At 39.3% G+C, this 21,498-nt stretch overlaps 1 protein-coding gene across 2 annotated transcripts; it reads left to right on the top strand.

The window, feature by feature from the left end:
• Positions 1 to 1,436: 1,436 nt before the first annotated feature.
• On the top strand, positions 1,437 to 18,124 carry LOC116318415 (carbonyl reductase [NADPH] 1-like). 2 transcript variants are annotated; one of them, XM_039622163.1, is made up of 12 exons: positions 1,437 to 1,590; positions 2,345 to 2,397; positions 2,488 to 2,545; positions 6,884 to 6,937; positions 7,191 to 7,330; positions 11,133 to 11,161; positions 14,250 to 14,364; positions 15,020 to 15,189; positions 16,598 to 16,705; positions 17,142 to 17,350; positions 17,457 to 17,510; positions 17,608 to 18,124. In XM_039622163.1, the coding sequence occupies exons 1-12, from the start codon at positions 1,510 to 1,512 to the stop codon at positions 17,779 to 17,781; spliced, it is 1,245 nt and encodes a 414-aa protein (XP_039478097.1). In that variant the 5' UTR covers positions 1,437 to 1,509; the 3' UTR covers positions 17,782 to 18,124. The 2 variants fall into 2 exon arrangements, with proteins under 2 accessions (XP_039478097.1, XP_039478098.1); XM_039622164.1 differs by lacking the exons at positions 2,488 to 2,545; positions 6,884 to 6,937; positions 11,133 to 11,161 and adding an exon at positions 10,986 to 11,083 and having other exon boundaries at positions 1,515 to 1,590; positions 2,345 to 2,393.
• The last annotated feature ends 3,374 nt before the right edge of the window (positions 18,125 to 21,498 follow it).

Genomic DNA, 21,498 nt, shown 5'->3' with positions numbered 1-21,498 from the left:
TCGGGATTTGTACCACAGGGTTCAAGGTGTCTCTAAATTAAACCGCTACTTAAAAACATACAGCTGTCCAACCTTCCTCTCATTTGTACAATTCTTGAAAGAGTAGTTATCAAACACCTAACTGATCATTTGTAGGGGAATGGTCTATTTGAAGAGTTTCATCATAGCACAGAAACAGCACCAGTGAAGGTTGAGAATGACCCCGTGACCTCTGACAGTTGTCCTGTTAGATCTCAATGCAGCATTTGATACTTTTGACCTTTATGTTGTACTTCAGAGATTAAAACACACCACTGGTATTAAAGAAACTGCGGTGCACTGATTCGAATCATATACATTAATGAGAGTACAGTTTGTGCATATGAATGGGCAGTCTTCTGCACACATGAAAATTAATAATGGAGTCCCACAGCACAGTTCTGTGATGGGACCATTACCATTTTCATTGCTATGTAGATGACATCCAGCTTTATCCATGAAGCCAGATGATACAAAGTAACTAGTTAAACTAGAGGCATGACTTAAAAACAAAAGGCTTTGTGACCTCTAATTTCCACCTTCTAAATTAAGATAACACTGACGTTATTGCCCTTAAAATTTAACCAGATACTTACTTGGCCTTGAGTAACACTTTAATGAATTCTGGACTAGTTTTTGCACATTAACCTCTTCAGCCCCAAGGGGGTTTCTGAGCTTCCTGCTCGAAAATGCAATGCCTAAATTAAATTGATTATTTCTCTGCAATTACAAACTCTGTCCTTACAATCTTGGTATCAAAATGAAGCTAACACTTGGGACATTTCATCAGAGGTGTAAATATTAAAGCAGATATTACTGTGTCAAAGTTACTGAGACTGGAACACAGAAAAAGTAAGTAGATTTTATTCTCGCCTAATTTTTTTTTGTAATTTTTAGCATATAACCCTTTTAAAAATATGCCTCAGCTCATATTTGGTTCCAGAAATCCAGTAACCAACATATAAGCATAATCTGTGCAAAGATTTGTGTTTCTAAAGTAAAACAGTGAAAAACTACAGCCCTGTCAATACATGAATATCCAGACGTTGTACAAAAATGTCCAATTTTGGCACACAATTGGACACCATGCCAGTTTATTTTTTAGGTATTAAAGAGCAGAAATTAATAAATTTTATTAACAGGCCTAAAAATGCTTTGTTTAAAAATATATTTTTGAAGAATTAACCACACATTTACATGGCAATGGCACTTTTCTGCCGTGCGTATGGAGCGCTGCATTGGCCTCTGGCCCTTTAAACTTTGAGGGGCTGTAACTTTGGGGTCTTTTGGTCAATTTGCATGATTGACACCTCTTTTTAATCGTTTTAGCCAATAGATTCAAAGTAACGATGCCACGTTCACGTCACTTCAACCAATCAGACGCTGTAATGCCAAAACCCACGTGTGTCCAAATTTATTGCATGTGGCGTCTGTCCAGTCACGTGTCTGTAGGTGGGTCTAAAATGGAGGCTGTTGACGGAAACCGCTCTGATGCGGCTAGGTTGGCATGGTAATTACCGGCTATCACATGGCTACCGGCTACCGGCGAAAATAACGGAGGAAATCGGGACGGTAAGGCAATTTCTGTGTTAGCGCATTTGCGCCGCTGTGTGTTTTCGTGGTCTTCTTTTGCGGCTAATTCGGTGAATTTTGGTCCGATCGTGGTCAAACTTTGTGTGTTTACTTAGTGATAGCCCTGGAAGCTAACCAGCCTATTTATAACCGGTTACGTGAAGGCTGAAGAGTTTGTGGTTCTCGTTTGCGTGTTTAGCAGACTTCTGCGCATTTACGTAACTGCTCGTTTAATCGCGGCTTGTTTTCGGTGTGTTTGGTGGTTGTAGAAATGGTTTATATGACATTTTAGCTGAGATTCTGAGGTTTCTGTGGATACCACACATGTCTGGAGTTATATTTCTCAACCGGCGTTATAACCGATTAAACGTGATCTCCTCCCTTTTGCCCCCGGTACCGGGGGCGTGGGGCTTAAGAGGTTAAACAAACATGTAGGACTGCCTTTAGTCATGGACAGTTCCCACAACGGATCAGTAGAGTTGGCTGGTTCCTCTCCAGATGGTTTGAAGCTTAGCTATTGCTCTTCATTGTCTAACCAATCAGGACAGCAGCAGGTTTCAGGGGTACTAACAAAAATTTAAAATGTATATTTTTTCATATTGTTCCAGTATTTAAATGTATTGCTTTATGTGTACTTCAGCAGCCTATTAATATTCAACTACCTGCTAGTTCTTTTATGGCTTTGCACACTGTTCAAAACTCCACCCAGCTTCTTTATCATTGTTTGTAGTATCTAATTCTTTGTCCTCTGCAGCACTCTCAGTCCTGCTACTGCTTCGTTCCACATTACAATCGCAGGATAAGTAAGTAAGAAACATCCTTTTACTTTTGTTCCACATTTGATAGTTTACTGGCTCTTTAATTTGTAATTAAATCTCGTGACGTCCTCCTTTATAGCTGGAATGTACTGAAACAGGAAGGTAAACCCTCAAAACAAACATTGTTGACCTTAAATGTAAGTTTTATGATGAATTCACAATTTTTCAATATTACGTGTTATATATATTTTGAGTTCTTACTGTTTTAATGTGTCATTGTGACTGTGCAAATCTCACCGGTTTACAGCCCTCCTACACTGATAAGAGAACTGGCAATACAACTATTTCATATACATGCTTCATACTCTCTGCAATTAGAATAATTAATTGCAGAGAAATGTATGCTCTGCAATTAATTATTCTGACCATTACACACTGTTCAGGTCAAAGGTGACCTGGCATTTAACAGCAGGAATAGTATGATGTGAATGTGAAACTATACACGCCAACGCTGTGTGTATTTCTTATGGCACAATGGTGACAGAGTTCAGAGAAAGACTTAAGACTGTCAGATAAACTTTCTGTGTTCCCACCATATTTGCTCAGGTTCTGAGGCGCCTTTATCCAGCAGGTACATACCGGTCTTTGAAGTCAAGTCAAGTCAAGTTTATTTATAAAGCACATTTAAAAACAACCAAGGCTGACCAAAGTGCTGTACAATAAAATACAAATATAAAATACTATAAAACACAGGTACATAAAATGCCTCACAAATAAAACAATAAATTAAAAACAATAGGTTAAACCTTGCTAAAAGCCAGTGAAAATAGGTGAGTTTTAAGAGCAGTTTTAAAAGTTCCTAGGCTTGTGGAGAATCTGATGTGAGGGGGTAAACTGTTCCACAGTCTGGGTGCAGCCACAGCAAAAGCCCTCTCTCCCCTAGTCTTTAATCTGTACCTGGGAACATCTAAAAGCATCAAGTCTGCTGACCTCAAAGATCTCCTGGGGCAGTAAATGCTAAGAAGCTCTGCCAGATAAGGAGGTGCAGTGCCGTTAAGAACCTTAAAAACCAGCAGTAAAATTTTAAAATCAATCCTAAAAGCAACTGGGAGCCAGTGGAGAGAGCAGAGGACCGGAGTGATGTGGTCTCTCTTGAAGGCAATGCAGGAATCTCAGAACAGTGAGATAGCAAAACAACATAGGAATCAAAGACCTACAGAGGTCAGAGGCTGCCTGTTTTAAATCATAGGGCCTTTCTGTGTGCCGTTTGCATGTTCTCCCTTCAGGTATACTATCTTCTTTCCACAGTCCAAAGGCATGCATGGCCCATTAATTATTCTAAACTGGCCATTCACAATGGCAGAAAACAAACTAACAATATCAAATTAGCATCTATTTATTCCTTGGTTTAATTAACCCAGAGGTAACTGAGATTTAAGGAGTGTTCATAAAAGGCGTTGAGGGGTGGATGTGGTTTCCTACTACTGCTTTAAATATAAAGACTACTTAGCTGTAAGATGGCTAAGTAGTAGTTATAGCTTAGCTTTAACAAACGCTGCTTTTAACAGTTGAAGTGGTTATGCATGCTTAAATAACAAATCCGAGCAATTTCAGAATGTTCCTACCATTTTCACTTTTAATAAATCCTGTTATATTATGTTTTCTTGTCTTAGGTAAAACAGCACATGATATAGTGTGATAACAGATGTCCAAAAACAAGTGTATAAAAACCTCAAAAACACACTCCCTTCTCTCTTTTGTCTGAAATGTTCATCACGGCTGATTCATCCATTTCTTCATGTCAGATTGCCTGTCGATATATTCTAAATTGATCGGTAGTTCAAAATTTGGCATAAACATTTATTACAAGGGAAATGACTTGATCCAAGGCATTAAATATGAAACATATGTAAGGCTTAAAATACATTTTATGTATTCATTACTTTTGTAGTTTGCCTTCATGCTTTCTCTTAGTTCTTGTTACTTTTGTGTTCTGGGTTTTGTTGGTGTTTAGAGTTATTTATATCTGTTTCTTTGTGCTCAGATGTATTCTAGCCTCCCCAATATCCCTTTGTATCTTCTCAAGTCTTTGTTTCTGTTATATGTTATATGTTGTTGACTGCATGTGAAAATTAACATTTTCTAATTAATGGATCTTTAACCTGCCAGTCACCAAATACAGAGTTTGCTTGATTTCCAGCTGTGCGTATGTAAGAAAAATGCATACAATCACGATATGAAATTCAAAGTGGTTGACCGATAGAGACAGTGCAAAGTGGAGTGAGCTGTGACCTAAAGCTGGCTGTTTTTTAGGCTAATGTAATAATGTGATTACTCTGCGTGTTTAATAGTCACTTGTTTTCTTACCTCCAACTGGTCGCAGTAGATGGCTGCCCCTCTCTGAGTCTGTTTCTACCAAAGGTGTCTTTCTGTTAAAAGGGAGTTTTTCTTTCTCACTATTGACAAAGCGATCGCTCATAGGACACAATCTGATTGTTGGGTTTGGGTTTCTTTTTACTCTGTATTATTGTAGGGTCTCTACGTCACAATATAAAGCACCTTGAGGCAACTGTTGTGATTAGGCACTATATAAATAAAACTGAAATGAATTGTATTTGATTTTTGTAAGGAAAATGTAGCTCAGACTGGATGCTCACGTAAAGCAGTCAAAGTAAATATATAATTATCTTTTGTTCTGTCGACATGCCTGCACACGCAGGCATGTCGACCAAGGTTGCAGTGGTTACTGGCAGTAACAAAGGCATCGGTCTGGCCATCGTCCGAGCGCTCTGCAAGCAGTTCAGTGGAGACGTTTACGTCACCTCCAGAGACGTGTAGGTATCTTTACCTGGTACCACCTGGACTGAGCCTGGGTCGAGCCTGGGTCAACTGGGACAAAATATAACTGTAGTCACATCCTTAACTGCAACTGATTATGCTTTGACCCACAGTTGTGTCTCTATCCAACTCTATGTGGATTTAATAGCACTTGTGGAGATTATTACAATATCCTTGAACACTGGGTTTTAATTTTTAAAGTTTTGGGGAAAATGTAATATTCATGAATATTCACCAACTGCCAGAGTTAACATCATCTTCACTTTCAATGTCAATTTTATTTCTATAGCACATTTAAAACAACATAGTTGACCAAAGTGCTTTACAGCTTAGTTAATGAACAGAAAATGCAATACATTATGACAACATAAACAAAAAACTTGATGGTACACAAACTGAATGCGAATTAAAGGCCAAGGTGAAAAACTGAGTTTTAAGACAGGATTTAAAAGACTGTATCGACTCTGAAGTGCGAATATCAAGTGGCGAGTTATTCCAGAGTCTGGGGGCTGCAACTGCAAAGGCCAGATCCCCTCTATGGTTTAATCGAGACTTCGGTTGTACTAAGAGCATCTGGCTCGATGATCTCAGTGCTCCTTTGGGGTTATATATGTTGAGGTATTTGCTTAATAGCTGGGTCCCATACCATATAAAACTTTGACAGTAAGTAAATAAATCTGAAAATCAAATGCACAGGGAGCCAGTGCAAATTTGCTAAAACTGGAGTGATGTGAGCACACCAAATAAAGAGAACTGCAGTAGTCCAGTCTAGAGGTGATGTAGGCATGAACACGTTTTTCAAGGTCTTTTGAAGGAAGCTAAGTTTCACTTTGGCAATTTCATGGAACTGATAAACATTTGTCTACACAACTGTGGACGCTTGCTGCTGTAATTTAAAAGTGCTATCTAAAAACACTCCAAGATTTCTTACAGTCTGGGAATGATGACAAGCAAGAGGACCGAGGGTATCTGTTAACTTATCCAATGGGGTATGACTTCATAAATCAATAACTCCAGTCTTATTTTCATTTAAGGTAAAAAAAGTTCTGCGTTAACCAGTCTTTAACATAATGTACAGTTAAACAGTGGGACAGACACATCCAATCCAATGGATGGCATCAGCATAACAGTGAAAAGGAATGTGTGGCATTTCCGATCTGGGATTTCAGATCGGCGGGCAGAACACAAAAAATTATATGGAAAACTTTCACTTGGAATAAATATTAAAATGTGCTTTAAATATTAATATTAGCACCTTACTTTGGTCAGTGCAGGGTGTTAGAAATAACAATTCTAAAGAACTGTTATTTCTAGTTCTTTATGAGTAAAGTTGGCTTGGCTTTACGTAAATGTAAGTGTTTGGTCCAACGTTTAGATCACCCTGTGACATTCCATGGTCTGGTTTTTAAGCCATAATTTGTATTTACTGCAGGTCCTGATGGCTAATTGTAGGCCTGTTGCATGTTTAGCTATTTCCCTTTTTAAATTTGTTCTTAACTTTGTCTTTAGGTTTTTACCTGACGAGGTTGCAAAATGGAGGAATATTCAGATAGGGCAGGCTAAAGTCAACCTGCAAAGTGATCATTCAAAACTCAAAAGATTTGCAAAACTTCAAATACAAACTTCAATTAAAATGCTTTTGCTTTAGTTTTAAATTCTTGGAGACTTTCATTTATTACGCTTGTTTGTGTTTTAAGGTGCTATCCATGATTCATGCTCGTCGTGTGTCTAAGGAGAGACCAAAAGATGGGGTAACGGAAATTTATGATCTTAAAATCAAATTATAAACAACTGTCTTGATTCTTCTATGCTGCTCAGCATACCAGTTTGTTTTATTGATACAGTGCCAAATCACAACACCAGTTGTCTCAAGGCACTTTATATTGTAACGTAATAACAGTGTGGAAATAAATTAAACAGGACTTAATATGATATTATGTATTCTCAAAGGTTTTGTCCTGTCTTTGAAGCCTCCCTTCTTATACTTGTTATTCTTTTTTACAGATCTTGATTAATGCCTGCTGTCCAGGGTGGGTACGCACGGAGATCGCTGCGCCAGGTGCCCCAAAGTCACCAGACGAGGGCGCCATAACACCGGTCTACCTGGCCCTGCTTGCCCCCGGAGCCACCGAGCCTCATGGAAAGTATGTCTCTGATAAGGAAGTTCAGCCATGGTGATAGAAAGTTGTTCTAAATAACTGACAGTTTTCATCAGCTGATGTTTTAACAAGTGAAAAGTAAACTTGCTGTTTCTGGATGAAGCTATTTAAAATAAAATAAAATAAAATGCTTGTTATTAAAACTTTACTGTGATTTTTTTAAAACAACAAATTAACTTTAGGTTGAAAATGATTTTTAAAGAACACAATCGGTTTATACCTGCAATGTAATTTTTATATATATATATATATATATATATATATATATATATATATATATATATATATATATATATATATATATATATATATATATATATATATATATATATATATATATATAAAATTAAACCATGGCGGATAATTGTCGAAAAGCTTGAGGTCTGAATCAGTTTTTAGAGCATCTTGATTTGTTAATTGGGGCAGTGGTAGAGCAGAACCACAAAGGAAGTGAAAACATAAACATCCTGTCCTGACAAAATGCTGTTTGCTGGACAAAAGCACATACTCTGTTCTAAGCCTCATACTTTTATATGTCAGTAGTGCTACAGATGCAGTTATACGCTCCACGTTGGCCTTTGACCCTCTTGCTGAATGTGTAGCTGCAGCAGAGGATTGTGGCTCTAAATGTGCAGAAAGGCTTGCTGGTTTGCAAATTGCACAGTGTGATCGGATCAATAGAACAAACTCAGGCCACTTGTTTAGACGCGCAGAGGACTTTTTGATTTGTGTGATTTGACAGTTGACTCGAGTACAGCTGCAGAAATCACTCTGCCAAGTTCACATGAGAGTAACTGGGTGTGTCTGTTTCTTTAGTTTGTATAATTCAATAGTTGGTGTTTAATCAGCAGGCTCTTGCTCACATATTTAACTAAAGAATATATATTACAGAATGGCAGCTTCAGAGGCCTCAGAGATAAAGCAGACACTGTTTTGCCTTCATCTTTATAAATGCATCAGATTAACAGAAAGATACGTTAGTTTAAAGTTCCACACCCTTCCACATAACCTGTACAACTTGCTTTTGTGCTGCATGGGACTCACCTGAAAGTATGTTTAAAAGTGAAATGATTAGAGAAATAGGTGAGGCAGCAGCAACAGGCCTAAGCATTGTGCAGCATATCAGTGATGTATGTTTTTAAGGACAATGTAGTCATTAATATGGGCTGGCTGAAAGCAGTGGAATGAAAATTTGCCGTTGTGCTGTGCCCTGACTCTTTGCACGTTAAACTCTGTGCGACCTTTTGATATGTGCAGCTGATAATGGGAACTAGACACTGAGGTGCAGATGCGTGCACGCAGGTGAGGTGGAGCAGATGCTTCTTTGAAGTCATTTTCACTGAATAGAGTTTCCATTGTATGATCTGTGTGAGCTGATACCCTATAAACTTTATTTTAAATTTACACACACACACACACACACACACACACACACCCTCTGACAGCATGTCTGAACAGTTGGTGACTTATCAGATTGTAGCAGCACAAAACAAAATTCGACATGACAGAGAAACAGCAGGTTTCACTGCATGTATAATGTCCTGCAATGAAAAAGTTTCGATTTATTCCCATTTTTTTTCTATCAGTGGTTCCCTTAAAACTCTGTCCTGGTTCGTACTGGTTGAAGATCACAAAACACAAACTGCTGAATCTTAAGAGAACATCATTCTGTTAATATCTGCATGAAACAGCTTTCATTCTGATTCCCATTCAGTGAAGCAGGAAGCATTCAAAACATTTAATAAACTTGCTAAATTACTGTTAATCAAAAATAATCAGAAAACACCCCCTGGCCCACCAACTGCCTCAAAGCCACATTTCTACCCCATCTAAAGCGTTTTGTTCAAAGGATTTAAAAGCAATGTCAGTTAGTTGAGTTTACACTGCTAACACGTGTCAGTGAAAGCAGAAATAACTGGAATCAGTAAAAGAACTGGTTTTGTTTACTTAACTGTCCACGCAAACAGTAGCGGTTTTAGATACGGGCGACACGGGCGGTTGCCCGGGGCGGCATCGTGGTGGGGGCGGCATCACGGGCATTGGCAAAAAAAAAAAAATGCTCGTACTCATGCTGCCCGACATCATGCCAGCGCATATTGGGAATGTCGTGAGGCACCGATCAGTTTTCTATTGCCCGTTTGCTGGGAGTAAGGCGCCCTCCGTTTGCGAGGTGCACCTGCTGCTTGCGGCACAGGGAGGAGGGGCGGGCGGCGGGGATTCTCTGGCTGGCTGGAGCAGCAAAATTACCAACTCGCAAAATAAAACAAAATAAAAACAAACCAACAAACACGAAAACACCAGACATTATGATACAAACTTACAATTTGCACCGATGTTTTTTCAAAATTTATACGCGAAAAGTGAGCGCGAGAGCCCTCGGTGCGCCTGCTCTCTGCTGAAGTCAAAGTAAACTTTATTGTCATCTCCGCTACATACAGTCCAGTATATAGAGAGACGAGACGACGAGGCTCCAGTTACAGCAGTGCAAGTAAACAAACAATAAATATTTAAGAGTAAAAAATAAATATACACTTTAGGACTCGGGGTAAAGGGATCAATAACAATTTAAAATCTATATTTTATATTTTGTTGATTTAAAGTCTCACACACAACCCGTTTTAAAGTTTAAAAAGAGAAAAGAAGAGGAGGAGTGTAGCGACTTCCACAGTCGCTAGAGGCCGGGACTGAGCCTGCCTATTTGCCTAACGCGCTGTCAACTTTACGCAATAATGCGAGAGGTGGAATTGCTTCCTTGTTTATTAAAGTGCTTGAAAAGTTTACAGAGCAATGTGATCGGCTCGCGATTCAAACTCTTAAAACATCACAGGCTCTAATGCAACAAGGGGAAACTCGTTGTGCTGCGGTCAACAAAAACTACGGCTACCCAGCCCTGCTCTGTCAAAATCAAACCAGTGAATGACAGACTGACAACGCCCTCTTAATGTCACCGCTACCACCCACGTGACTCCCGTTACACATCACCATAGCAACCAAACAAATGAAACCCAGTGATCATTAAAATTCAATACATTTAGTTATGGCTCCTACAAGGAGAAACGAGCAAAAGATACAGGTAAGCAGATGTGTCATTGGATAATGGCACGTCATGTATCCTAAAACATTAAGAATCAGAATACTTTCTTAATCCCTAAGGAAATTATGTGGGTTACAGCTGCTCCAAGAAGAAATGGTAAAAATAGTAACAGTAACAGACTAAACTCCAAACAATATATACAATAATATAATATTAATTAGTGTCAATTGTTGATTTGTCCTGTTCTCATTGTATGACGAATTATGATGTCTGTTTAGTAGCAGTTTGCATACAATGCATACTCTCTCTCTCTTCGTGTGTGTGTGTGTGTGTGTGGGGGGGGGGGCGCCAGAGGGGGTGTTCGCCCAGGGCGCCAAACAGGCTAGAACCGCCACTGCACAAAACATTTCAGAATTTTTCAAATTTATTTCCAAATCAAAGAAATTAAACTAACTTTTGTTTTCTTCATAAGACCTTCACCTTTGGTGGATTGACTCAAACTCTGATTTCTTAAAATGTTTTTGTTTTTTTTGTTTTTTTGAACTGATTAAACACGATCTTGCATTAACAATGTACCTGGCTCTGGGACCTGGGTCTTCCGGGTAGGCGGGGTACTGCTGCGCAGAGCTCCCTCCTCCTTTCTCCCTCTCCCAGCGCTTCACTCCTGTGGTAATCTTCAGTCAGGACGACAGCTTCAGCCTCAGGTAAGAAACGTCTGCAGCCTGATTAATCTAACCGTGTTTTTTCCGTCAGGGCGAAGAACCTGCAGTCCCCATTTAAAGGTTTGCCATTTTGACAATTAGGTAACAAACTTTTCCTGTTTTAATATCACTTCACGTTAGTTTATCACGTTACAAAAGTCGTTATTTTACAGAACGTGCCCGGTTAAAATCCGTTGTTATAGCAGAGTGGCTCTAATATCAGACCATCGGGTGGTAGAATGACAAAGGTAAGGCGGCCTGGAGCAATGAATTAAAATACATGAGAGGTCTTTTAGGTTTTAATGGCTATTTGCTTCCACTTTGTTGAAACTATCATTGTGCGTGTGTGTGTGTGTGTGTGTGTGTGTGTGTGTGGTCCATGGTCCATGTAGAAGCCCTCTCATGTTGTACCAAGTGTATTTACATAGTGACAAAATGCAGAAAGAAAACTTTTATTTTTTGTAACGACTAAACGTTAAATCCCCAGAATGGGTTAGATAAGTCATGGATGCATGAATGTGTGTGTCCGCGTGTGTGTGCGTGTGCGTGGTAGTAGTCTATCATTGACAATAAATGCACCAGCTGGTAGTGTAATGGCATTTGTACTGCATTATGATTATGTGTTAGACTGGGGGAAGTGGGGCCTAGAACATCTGGTGTTATGCATTTCAGTCCGGGATACTCTGTCTCTCCGGATTTGAGAAAGTACTAATAACAAGATGAATAATGTAAATGTTTTTAGTAACGAAAAAAAGAAAAATGGAAACTATGTCCTAAAACAGGAAAAAGTCATAACAACATGGAAAAACCCTAAAAAGAAATGCAAATGTTTTATCTACGTTTGCAGGCTTAGACAGGCTGGACTTTATCATCTAATCACATTTTATTCTTCTAAACTTTAGAACTTTAAAGAAAACATGTATAAATGTATATATGTGTGTGTGATGGAGCTGACAGTCTGACTGTCACCATCAGAGGAGGTAAAGTCCAGTTAACTCCTTCACTAATCGTCTATTGTTTCTTTGATGGTGATGAGGATGTTAATTTGCCAGCCGCTGGGATGGATGCTTTGCCTGAGTTTTGATGTGTGTGAGCCCCTGAACACTATTTGCACATTAATTATTGTTTCAGCACTCGCCTGGGAGTGGGACTGTGAACCAGTGATACAGATAGTGGGGCAGAAGTGTTACTACCTGTCAGGCAGACAGAGAGAGACAGGAACAGGAAGGTGTGTCTATGAGGACAGGTACATTAAACAAAAGTATGAAGAATATGGATATTATATGACAAATCTCTGGCTGGTCCATTTTCCTCTGAATATCACATAGTTCAAAGGTTTTATTGGAGCTGTATTGATTTGTACTTTTCATTTCCCATCCAGAACTGTTCAGTGTACACATGTACACAATCCTTTGTGTTATGTTTTAGTACTGAAGAAATAAAAGTCAAGTCAAGTCAAGTTGGCTTTATTGTCACTTCAACCATATACAGTTTGTACACAGTGAAGCGAAACAACGTTCTTCCAGGACCAAGGTGCTACATGCAACATAAATTTACAACATAAATTAACAGAAAAACACTAAACTAGCTAACTAGAGACAGGACAGACTGACCTAACATAAATTACAACATAAATTAACAAAAACTAACTATCTAATGTTACGGGTTCGAAATTGAGGATGAGAGTAAAACAATGATGGTCCAGAAGAGGTCAATCAAACAATTGATTTTAATGAATGCACGCAGCGTGGAGAGGTGCAAACTGCAAAACAGTTGTACATCTCTGCCCAAAATACACTCTAGATTGCTTTTATAACATCAGGGTATTGTAACGCCCCTTCTTGCGTTTACAAGCACATAATTTGCATGTACAGAACATTCATGTATTTTAAGAATTAAGTGCAACATAGAGGTTCCTCCTTGTGGCATACTCTTAAGAATATGGTGATGATCTAAGGCCTTTGAGGTCACCATGGACTGGACCTCCTTCCGTCACCTGTAACTAAGCAAACTCAAATACCACAAGAAGCTGAATACATTCAGGCCTTTGCTCAGCTACTATTTTACTGTAACAATATACTCAGCATATGAGTTATGATATATATATATATTTAACTCAATCATTTTAAAGTAGTTATAACTGCACCTGTAATAAACATGTTAATATTTGATTAGGATAACCCCTATAATATAAATTATAACATAATGCCAGCAACTTCAATAAATGCTTGGATGAAATGATAATTAATGCAATGACAAAGATGATGGTTATATAAAATAATCCCTATAATTCTACACTAACTAGGTAGGTAGTGCAAAGGAAACAGTAAACATACTTGGTATGTAGGTAGTGCAGGAACAGTAAACATAAAAATATTGTGCAAAAAGAGCATTTACAGGTTGATGTGTAAGTCCAGTCTCAATGCTTTGAGGTAGTTGAGTTGAGCTGAGTGATTGTGTGTGTGTGTGTGTGTGTGTGTGTGTGTGTGTGTGTGTGTGTGTGTGTGTGTGTGTGTGAGTGAGAGAGAGAATCCTTGAATCCTTGACCCACCAAACACTTGTGTCCAGGCCTCTGTGTGGCTGTGAGGGTCTGAAGTGGCCCAGATGTGTTTGGAGCTTTCATACTACAATTATGTCCATAGTTTGGCCTTCTAGTGATGTTTTTATGAGTTAGCCAGTTTTATATAACTAAATCCTGCAGGTCATTTCTGAAAGCTAAAGTCAAACACTTTAAGTACTAACAGCCTGAGTGTGGTTGCTTAAAAAGCTGTCAGAATGATATTTATGCAGGGTTATTGCAATTTATTTAGCTAGAAGTTTGTGTCACACCTGAAGGTCTTAACAGTCGTTCCAGTGCTGAGCGTGTGACTCTTTAAATCATTGCTTTAGTTTGAAACTGTTGCTGTCGGGCTGGTTCTACAGCTATAAACCACACGTATATGTATTATTAAACTGGAATAAAAATGTGTTTCTATAAGCAGCCCAGCAAATCCTTTAAGAGTACTTTTATTGCATTAGCTCTACCTAGTGTTAGCGGAGGTGACTCAGCAGTTATTTGGAAGGAGTGGACGTCCCTGGCCTTTCATAGAGTTTATTTGTCTGCTATTGATGAGTTTAATACTTTGTGTGTTTAAGCTGCTACTTCACGAGTTGCTCTCTTTGTGAACAGACATGTCGACCAGGGTTGCTGTGGTAACAGGTAGCAACAAGGGCATCGGTCTGGCCATCGTCCGAGCGCTCTGCAAGCAGTTTGAAGGAGACGTTTACCTCACTGCCAGAGATGTGTAAGCATCACAGCTGGTAACACCTGAACCAGACTCATGTTTGCACCTGATTTTACTTCAAAATCATTTCTCTGTTTTACTTTATTGTTTTAAGAATGCTATTTTTGGTTTATTTCCATGCATTTGATGTTTGCATTTAACCTTTTCAAGCACTTAAAAATCCTAAAAAAAGGCAATGAAAAAACCTCCACCCCTTGAAAACATAAAGTTACATCAGTATTAATTTAAATCTGCAGAAAACAAGGTTGCTTTTGAATTAAAAAAGATCAAAACTTTTTTTCTGTAACAAAATATTTATCTCTAAATTACAAAACAATTGTAGGTATTAAGATGAAAAGATTAAAAGTGCTGAATCACAGTGACTCCTTCTGTTTAACAGGTTTTAATTCAGTGCAGATTGGCGACATCTGCTGGTCACGTTGTGGTATTTATTTTGATGTATATGAGTTTAGATTTTTTTTAAGCTAGTTTGTAAATTAATTGCATCTAGCAACAGATTTGATTACATATTGCAGTTATTTTAAGCCAGTAAGAAGAGCGATGAGCACACACAGATGTTGTTGTCCACACTAGGAAGCTGAGTGAGAAACAATAAACCAAGTTGTCACCAGCATCGTTTTCCGAGGCAGACGGTAACGCTTTGTGTGTGTTGCAGTGGACGTGGTGAGGACGCAGTGAAGGCTCTGTCCTCTGAGGGGCTGAAGGCCATGTTTCACCAGCTGGACATCAACGACTTGAACAGCATTAAAACTGCTGCTGCTTATTTTAAAGGGAAGTACGGCGGAGTGGACATTCTCATCAATAATGCTGGGATAGCATTCAAAGGTAGAATTAGATATATACATTGATCTTAACTGTATTGTGCACTACAGCCTTATGCACAGAAAGTTAAATTACAACTTCTAGTACTACTGACACCACCACTATTTCTTTTTATCCCAAATGAAACATAAAGCTGCAACTTGCTGCGACCGATCTAGAATAAGAAAATAGGTTGTTTATGTGAGGAGGTTGTTGGCCTCTTGCACAACCATTAGTTTAGCTCCTTGCCTTTGACTAAACTGGCATGTTATGTAGAGCCGAGGCCCTGGGGGTCTCCAAGCATGCAACCCTGCCCACCGTCGAAGCCGGGATGTTAATACTGCTGTGGCTTCTGTTTAGACACACTGGAAAAATACTGCTAAGATTGATGCTGCTGGAGCATCAATCTTTATCTAGAATTTAAAACATGAGCTGTTTTTTTTACACTTGAGCAGGTCATGATTATCCAAAGTTGTCCTTTTGTCCGTTTTTGCATGGATCGTAATCAAAGCGGGCAGAGGAGGCAGCACGGTCGCTCGGCGGCTGTGAAGTCAAATGGACACACACAAACTTTTTACTGGAGACCTGAAAAGTTCAAACGATTTAATGTTCAATTGATTCTTTGTCAATATTTGAAAAATGTTAAACTATCCATAAATAAGAACCATTTGTCCTCTTGTGGTACATTTCCTTTCCCCCACGTTTAGACCTTTTCGTTGCATAAATGATTATAAAGCCCTCTGGCTGTGATTGTAGCTCACCACACTCACCGTGTTTGGAGCAAAGGGTGGCGTTTTAAGTTAGCAGCTAAAGTTAGCAAGCTTAGTTAGCAGGCTGCAACAGTAGACTGTATGAGTCCGAACGAAAAGGCACCAACACCACAAACACATTCAAGAGGCCCACTTCAGGGACTCCAGTTAGCTGAGGTGAAGCCAAGCCGAAGCTGAAGCTCTGTCAATGAAAGTAGCCACGCCACATATTCCCCCAGCTGGGATGAAGGGAAAGTAGGTTGGGCATTTTAACGTGGGAGTCTGTGGGGACTGACTTGCTTTTAGAAGCAGCCACCAGCGGCCATCAGAGGAGATGCAGGTTTTTACACCTCCGCACAAGCTTCAGTTTTTAGCCCTCGGGGCTGCAGCTTCATTGTCACATGCACTTCCATCATGCATGTCCTTAAAAGTTCAGGGTTGCTGTGTATGTGTGAATGCAGCTATACAATAATATAAGAAATGCTATGGTACATATGTAAATGAATTAATGTGTTGTAGTCATCCTGAAACCCATCAGATATTCACCCGTAGCAGAAGAAGAAGAACTAAACATTCTGAAAATTGTCCTGTAGCTCTGAATAAAAAGAGGATTTTTAATCAAATAAATTATTAAGGATGTTGTGAATAAGGAGGTGACAACATGTGAACTTTCTTTTCTTCAGTGGCAGACACAGCTCCATTTGCTGTCCAGGCCGAGGTGACCCTCAAGACAAACTTCTTTGCCACCAGAGACATGTTGACTCACTTCCTGCCGATCGTTAAAGCTGGAGGTACGAACACGAGGCAGGATCCAATCTGCCGGTTGTGCATGTCGCTGCTGTTTGAATAAACAGCCTTTATTGTTGGGATTTACAAGTGCTTGTTCTGGTCAGCGTTTCAATTTGAAGAGAAGTTTGGCCTTGATTCAGACTATTAATGACTGTGGATGTTCTAAAATGTTCTCTGTAAAAAGTGTGATCTTATCACAGCTGTTGGCACATCTTAAACATTTTATCTGTAATTGGAAAGCGATATCAAATTACTATTTATCTTTTTTGCCCTCAGGATGTGTGATCACAGTTTGCTGAAAACAAAGCATGACAACAATTAGACATAAAGGCACACTACAGCCAACTCACATGTAATTTTTCCTGGAAGATGATGAGTTTGCTTGACGTGCTGTGAGATGCACATGAAGAGGTTTGGCACCCTGTGTGTGTGTTTCAGGTCGTGTGGTGAACGTTTCCAGCTTTGTCAGTGCACTTGCGTTGAAGAAGTGCAGCTCGGAGCTCCAGCAGCGTTTCCGCAGCGAGGACCTCACAGAGGAGGAGCTGGTGGCACTGATGGAGCGATTTGTCAGCGAAGCCAAGAAAGGCGAACACAAAGAAGGCGGCTGGCCCGATTCGGCGTATGGAACATCTAAAGTCGGGGTGACGGTACGACTGACGTGAAAATGAAGTTTATATCAACATGTAAAGAACCTGCTCTAAATCTTAACTGACGTACTTCTTTGATTATGATTATGAATGTGTGTGTTTTCAGGCCCTGTCCATGGTTCTTGCTCGTCAAGTGTCCAAGCAGAGACCAAATGATGGGGTAACTATTTTAAAAGCTTTAACATTGCCAACAATATTATCTCCTAGTTTCTGCTTTGTTTCCTTTTCATTTTGTGTGTTTTTTATTCTTTTAACAGATCTTGTTGAACGCCTGCTGTCCAGGATGGGTGCGCACCGACATGGCTGGTGATAAAGCCCCGAAGTCACCAGAGGAGGGTGCTATCACTCCAGTGTACCTGGCCCTGCTGCCGCCCGGAGCCACAGAGCCTCACGGAAAATTTGTGTCTGACAAGCAAGTTCAGCCGTGGTGATGGGTGTGTGATTGTCAGCGATTCCACCCAAACGACATGTCAAAGATCCATATTTAGAATAGATGAACCTGAATAACCCAGACACATTAGTACAGCAACCTGAAGGTGCCTGTTTTTCAAAACAATGCGTTTTTAACATTTTGTGTGCACGTGTGTATCTGCTGGATTATAGCATATACAGTAATTAAACTTGTGTTTGTGTAAGTCCTGGCCAATGTTTTTGATACATCACTTTGCCTGTGGCACTATGAATGTTTGATCATTTTTTACATGGAGGAAAGTAAATGTGCTTTATGTGTTTGAAATATGAATCTCCTGAAGAACAAATAAACAGTTTTCTGCAGCACAGGGCTTGTGCTTGTGCATTAACCGTTAAGAGCAGAATAGAAACATTAAATTTGTTACAATGATATAGAAGAAATGCACATAAAACCAAAGACTTGTCTTCAGTTAAAAATAATGACATTTATTGTTGGCTGAGGATGAAAATAATTTTGTTATTCAGGTACGTTTGTGCCATTAAAAAGACTAAAACCTTAAGCAAACTTGCTGCTGGAGAGAAAAGGAAGTGATGAAGCCAGTTTTTTCCTGCTCTTCCATCAACTCTTGAACCAGAAAGCCAACCATACAAGCAGCATGCAGATACAGATTATGATGTAAATATCATGTTTCTGTTCGTCAGACTGGCAGCCCGTCCTGGATGTACCCTGCCGCTCACACGATGACAGCTGGGATAGGCTCCAGCCTCCCAGCGACCCTGAATTGAATAAGCGGAAGAAAATGGATGGATATAATATTGGAGATTATATAATGAACTTGGAACAGAGCGCTCTAGCTCTTGCTGCAGTGGCATTCTGGGATATGACAATCAGATAATCAGCGAAAAGTAAACACAAAGCAATTTCCACAACCTCATCTCCAGCTAAAGTTATCAGCCTCTGATAAGGATAATGACTTTTATTTTTGGTCACTGGAAATGACAACTAAAAACAACAACTGCCAATAAAAGCAAATAATTCACAGCAAAATGTCATAAGTTGGCTGCGTGAGCTGATTATTATGGACCAAAATGCTGATTAGTGGTAAACACTGGAACAAACAGGTGTTATGGATTTAAAGGGAAACTCGAATCAGGAAGTTACAGAGCTCGGGGTTCACATAGTTATGAGGACGATCCAACAATCAACAGGGGTAAACAGAGACAATATATGCACTCACAGGTGGGCCCACAGCTGGAGAGAGCAGACAAAATGAGACAGGGTGAGTAAATTTAACAATAAACTAAAAACAAAAAATATTTTTCATCTTTTCCCAGGATCTGCAGCTATGGGAAATAAATTTCTCATAAATAATACATTTAAGTCATGGCCCTTTTATACTCTTTGTTTTCAGCTCTGCAAGTTATTTCCCCCATTTCTGATATTCCATTTGAAGGGTTCTTTCCACTTTCCAGTTCCTGATTATTAGCTTCAGTTCTGGAGTTTAAGCATTTGAAAGGCACTGGTCTGTTTCATGCTTTAAGTCACCAAATTGCTTGTTGCCTCCTGTAACTCAGACACTAAAAATGTAGTTTGTCTTTGTGTCACCGTACCTCTATATTCATTTCTGCGTCAACATTTAGAAAACATAAAATTTTAAGTGTAAAATCATTGTCTTAAAATTTTAACAACATGGTCATTTGAACAGTTTTGTGCAAAAGTCTTGATCCAGCATCTATTTCTTTATATTTTGTTTCAAAACAGCAGCACTGTCTTGTAATTAAAAAAAAACAACCAAACTGATCTAAAACAAAAAAAAGCATCTAACTGGTGATGACCTGGTGTTGTGTCTACACAGAAAAGACCACTTTGTAAAGAAGCAATTTTGCTTTTGCAGTTTGCCACAAAACACATCACATGTTCCTATTTTTTAGCTACATTTACAAACAATGGCAACCATAACACAGTTTCACAGACACAGAAATAAAATTGTATTTTTTTTCTGCACCAGCAAGGTGATTCCCAACATGGTATTAACTGAAAACTGAAAAAATCTCAGCACAGTGTGCGTCCTTGTCCACCATTGCAGGACTAAAGAAGAAGAACAATATCTAAAAGTCATGTCCTTAAGAAATAAGAAAACATCCAGCAAAGACCTGACACGGGACCTGAGAGATGCAGCTGCCCCATCAGTTGATCCACCCACTCTTTACTGAATAATCATCAGAAAAGAATTCAGTGGGATGGCTGGCCATTCTTAAGGAATGGAAACAGAAAAGAAACTCTGGAGGTGCCAAATTACACAAGAACAGGACGGCAAACAAGGGAAAATGGATCTTATGTGGAGTAATAAATCCAATTGTAGAATTTTGGGTTTAAATAATCATCAATATGCATCATCCAACAGTATTTCCATCTCTTTTTGCACATTGTGTAGGGGCGTGGTCTGCGGTGCCGCTGCAGGGGAGGCGGACGCACCTGAGCGGCATGCACATTCACGCCTCGCCGGTCGGGTTAAGGTCTGTACTGGGTCCTGCTGTAGTTGTTGTGTGTGTGTGTGTGTGTGTGTGTGTGTGTGTGGGTGGGTGGGGGGGCAAAGCTGCAGCCAGTGTGTGAAAACGGCAACCGTAATAATAAAGAATGCTGGAAAGCATGAATGTGTGGACGTGTCCTGTCGTGGGTCTGTTACACGCATTTCAGTAAGTCACTGCGCCCATTTTCCATTTTCCTTGAAATGTGGGTTGGCTCAAGAGTTTGGCGCCTTAGTCTAATGTGTGGTTTAACGACTTCTGGTAGGAAAAAGGGGGTGTGGTCTGAATTTGCTGCCAAAAGTCTGAGAGCAAAATAAAAGTGCAGCTTCATGGAGATGTCACGACACCTGCTGGCGATACTGCACATTTATTATTACCAACACTTTTATATTCAAAACGATGAGTATTAACTGTGATGCTAAATGTGAACAAGAGCAAATCAGATGGGCTCAGTTTCCAAAGCAACAACACAGATATACTGCGCAGTAAAGGTCAAGTCAAATGTAGCCTTGTAATTCTAATTCATGAGTACATTTATGTTAGGAGACATAACAACATGCACACAAAGGCAACAATAAATGACTCCCTGAAGCAACATTCACAGAGCTGACATGTTTATTGGGGCTGATGTAGCTGCGCAGCTGGAAAAGCAAAGCACACAGAAAGCCGAGCCTGAGGTCTTCTTCTCCCTTCACGTTATATTCCGTCTGTGAAACAAGCTTCACAGTAATGCTGATGTTCTCTTTTAGCATGTCTTACTGCATGTAAAGTAACCGCCTCACCGCAGATATTATTAAATATAACGCCACTTTTCAAAGGACTGCAAAGTGATGCCAAGTGTATCATTTTTAATGCATGACGTTTTAGTTTTTAAGACCTCTAAATCATCACCATGTCCCCCCCAATAAATAAATACATAAATAAATAAATTGCATAATACATTCTTAACCAGTAAATTACACAAATATATATATCTATATGTTGCAAAAATCAATCAATATCTTTTTTAACCAGAAATTACCCAAATGCACAAGTTATTTTATTTTAATTTATTTTATTGTTTTTTAATAGTTTTCATTGCTGGATACAGTAGGTGTTTCAAAATGCTGTTTATCTTACATAAAAATATACATTACATTTCATGTTTCCATGCACTATATCCTCCATAAGTGGCCAAAGTTTAAGATTTCTTTAGCCTGAAAACATTT

The sequence above is a fragment of the Oreochromis aureus genome, linkage group 13 (genome assembly GCF_013358895.1).
Source record: "Oreochromis aureus strain Israel breed Guangdong linkage group 13, ZZ_aureus, whole genome shotgun sequence".
NCBI lineage: Eukaryota > Metazoa > Chordata > Actinopteri > Cichliformes > Cichlidae > Oreochromis > Oreochromis aureus.
Note: the sequence above shows the minus strand (reverse complement) of the source record. Positions and strands in the feature narration are given on the sequence as shown.

What these genes read in the sequence shown, in the direction of transcription:
- LOC116318415 (XM_039622163.1), top strand. Translation starts at nt 1,510, where the DNA reads ATGCGGCTAGGTTGGCATGGTAATTACCGGCTATCACATGGCTACCGG. An exon ending in TACAATCGCAGGATAAGTAA is followed by an intron (nt 2,398 to 2,487) that starts GTAAGAAACATC and finishes CCTCCTTTATAG; the next exon opens with CTGGAATGTACTGAAACAGG. An exon ending in AAACATTGTTGACCTTAAAT is followed by an intron (nt 2,546 to 6,883) that starts GTAAGTTTTATG and finishes TTGTGTTTTAAG; the next exon opens with GTGCTATCCATGATTCATGC.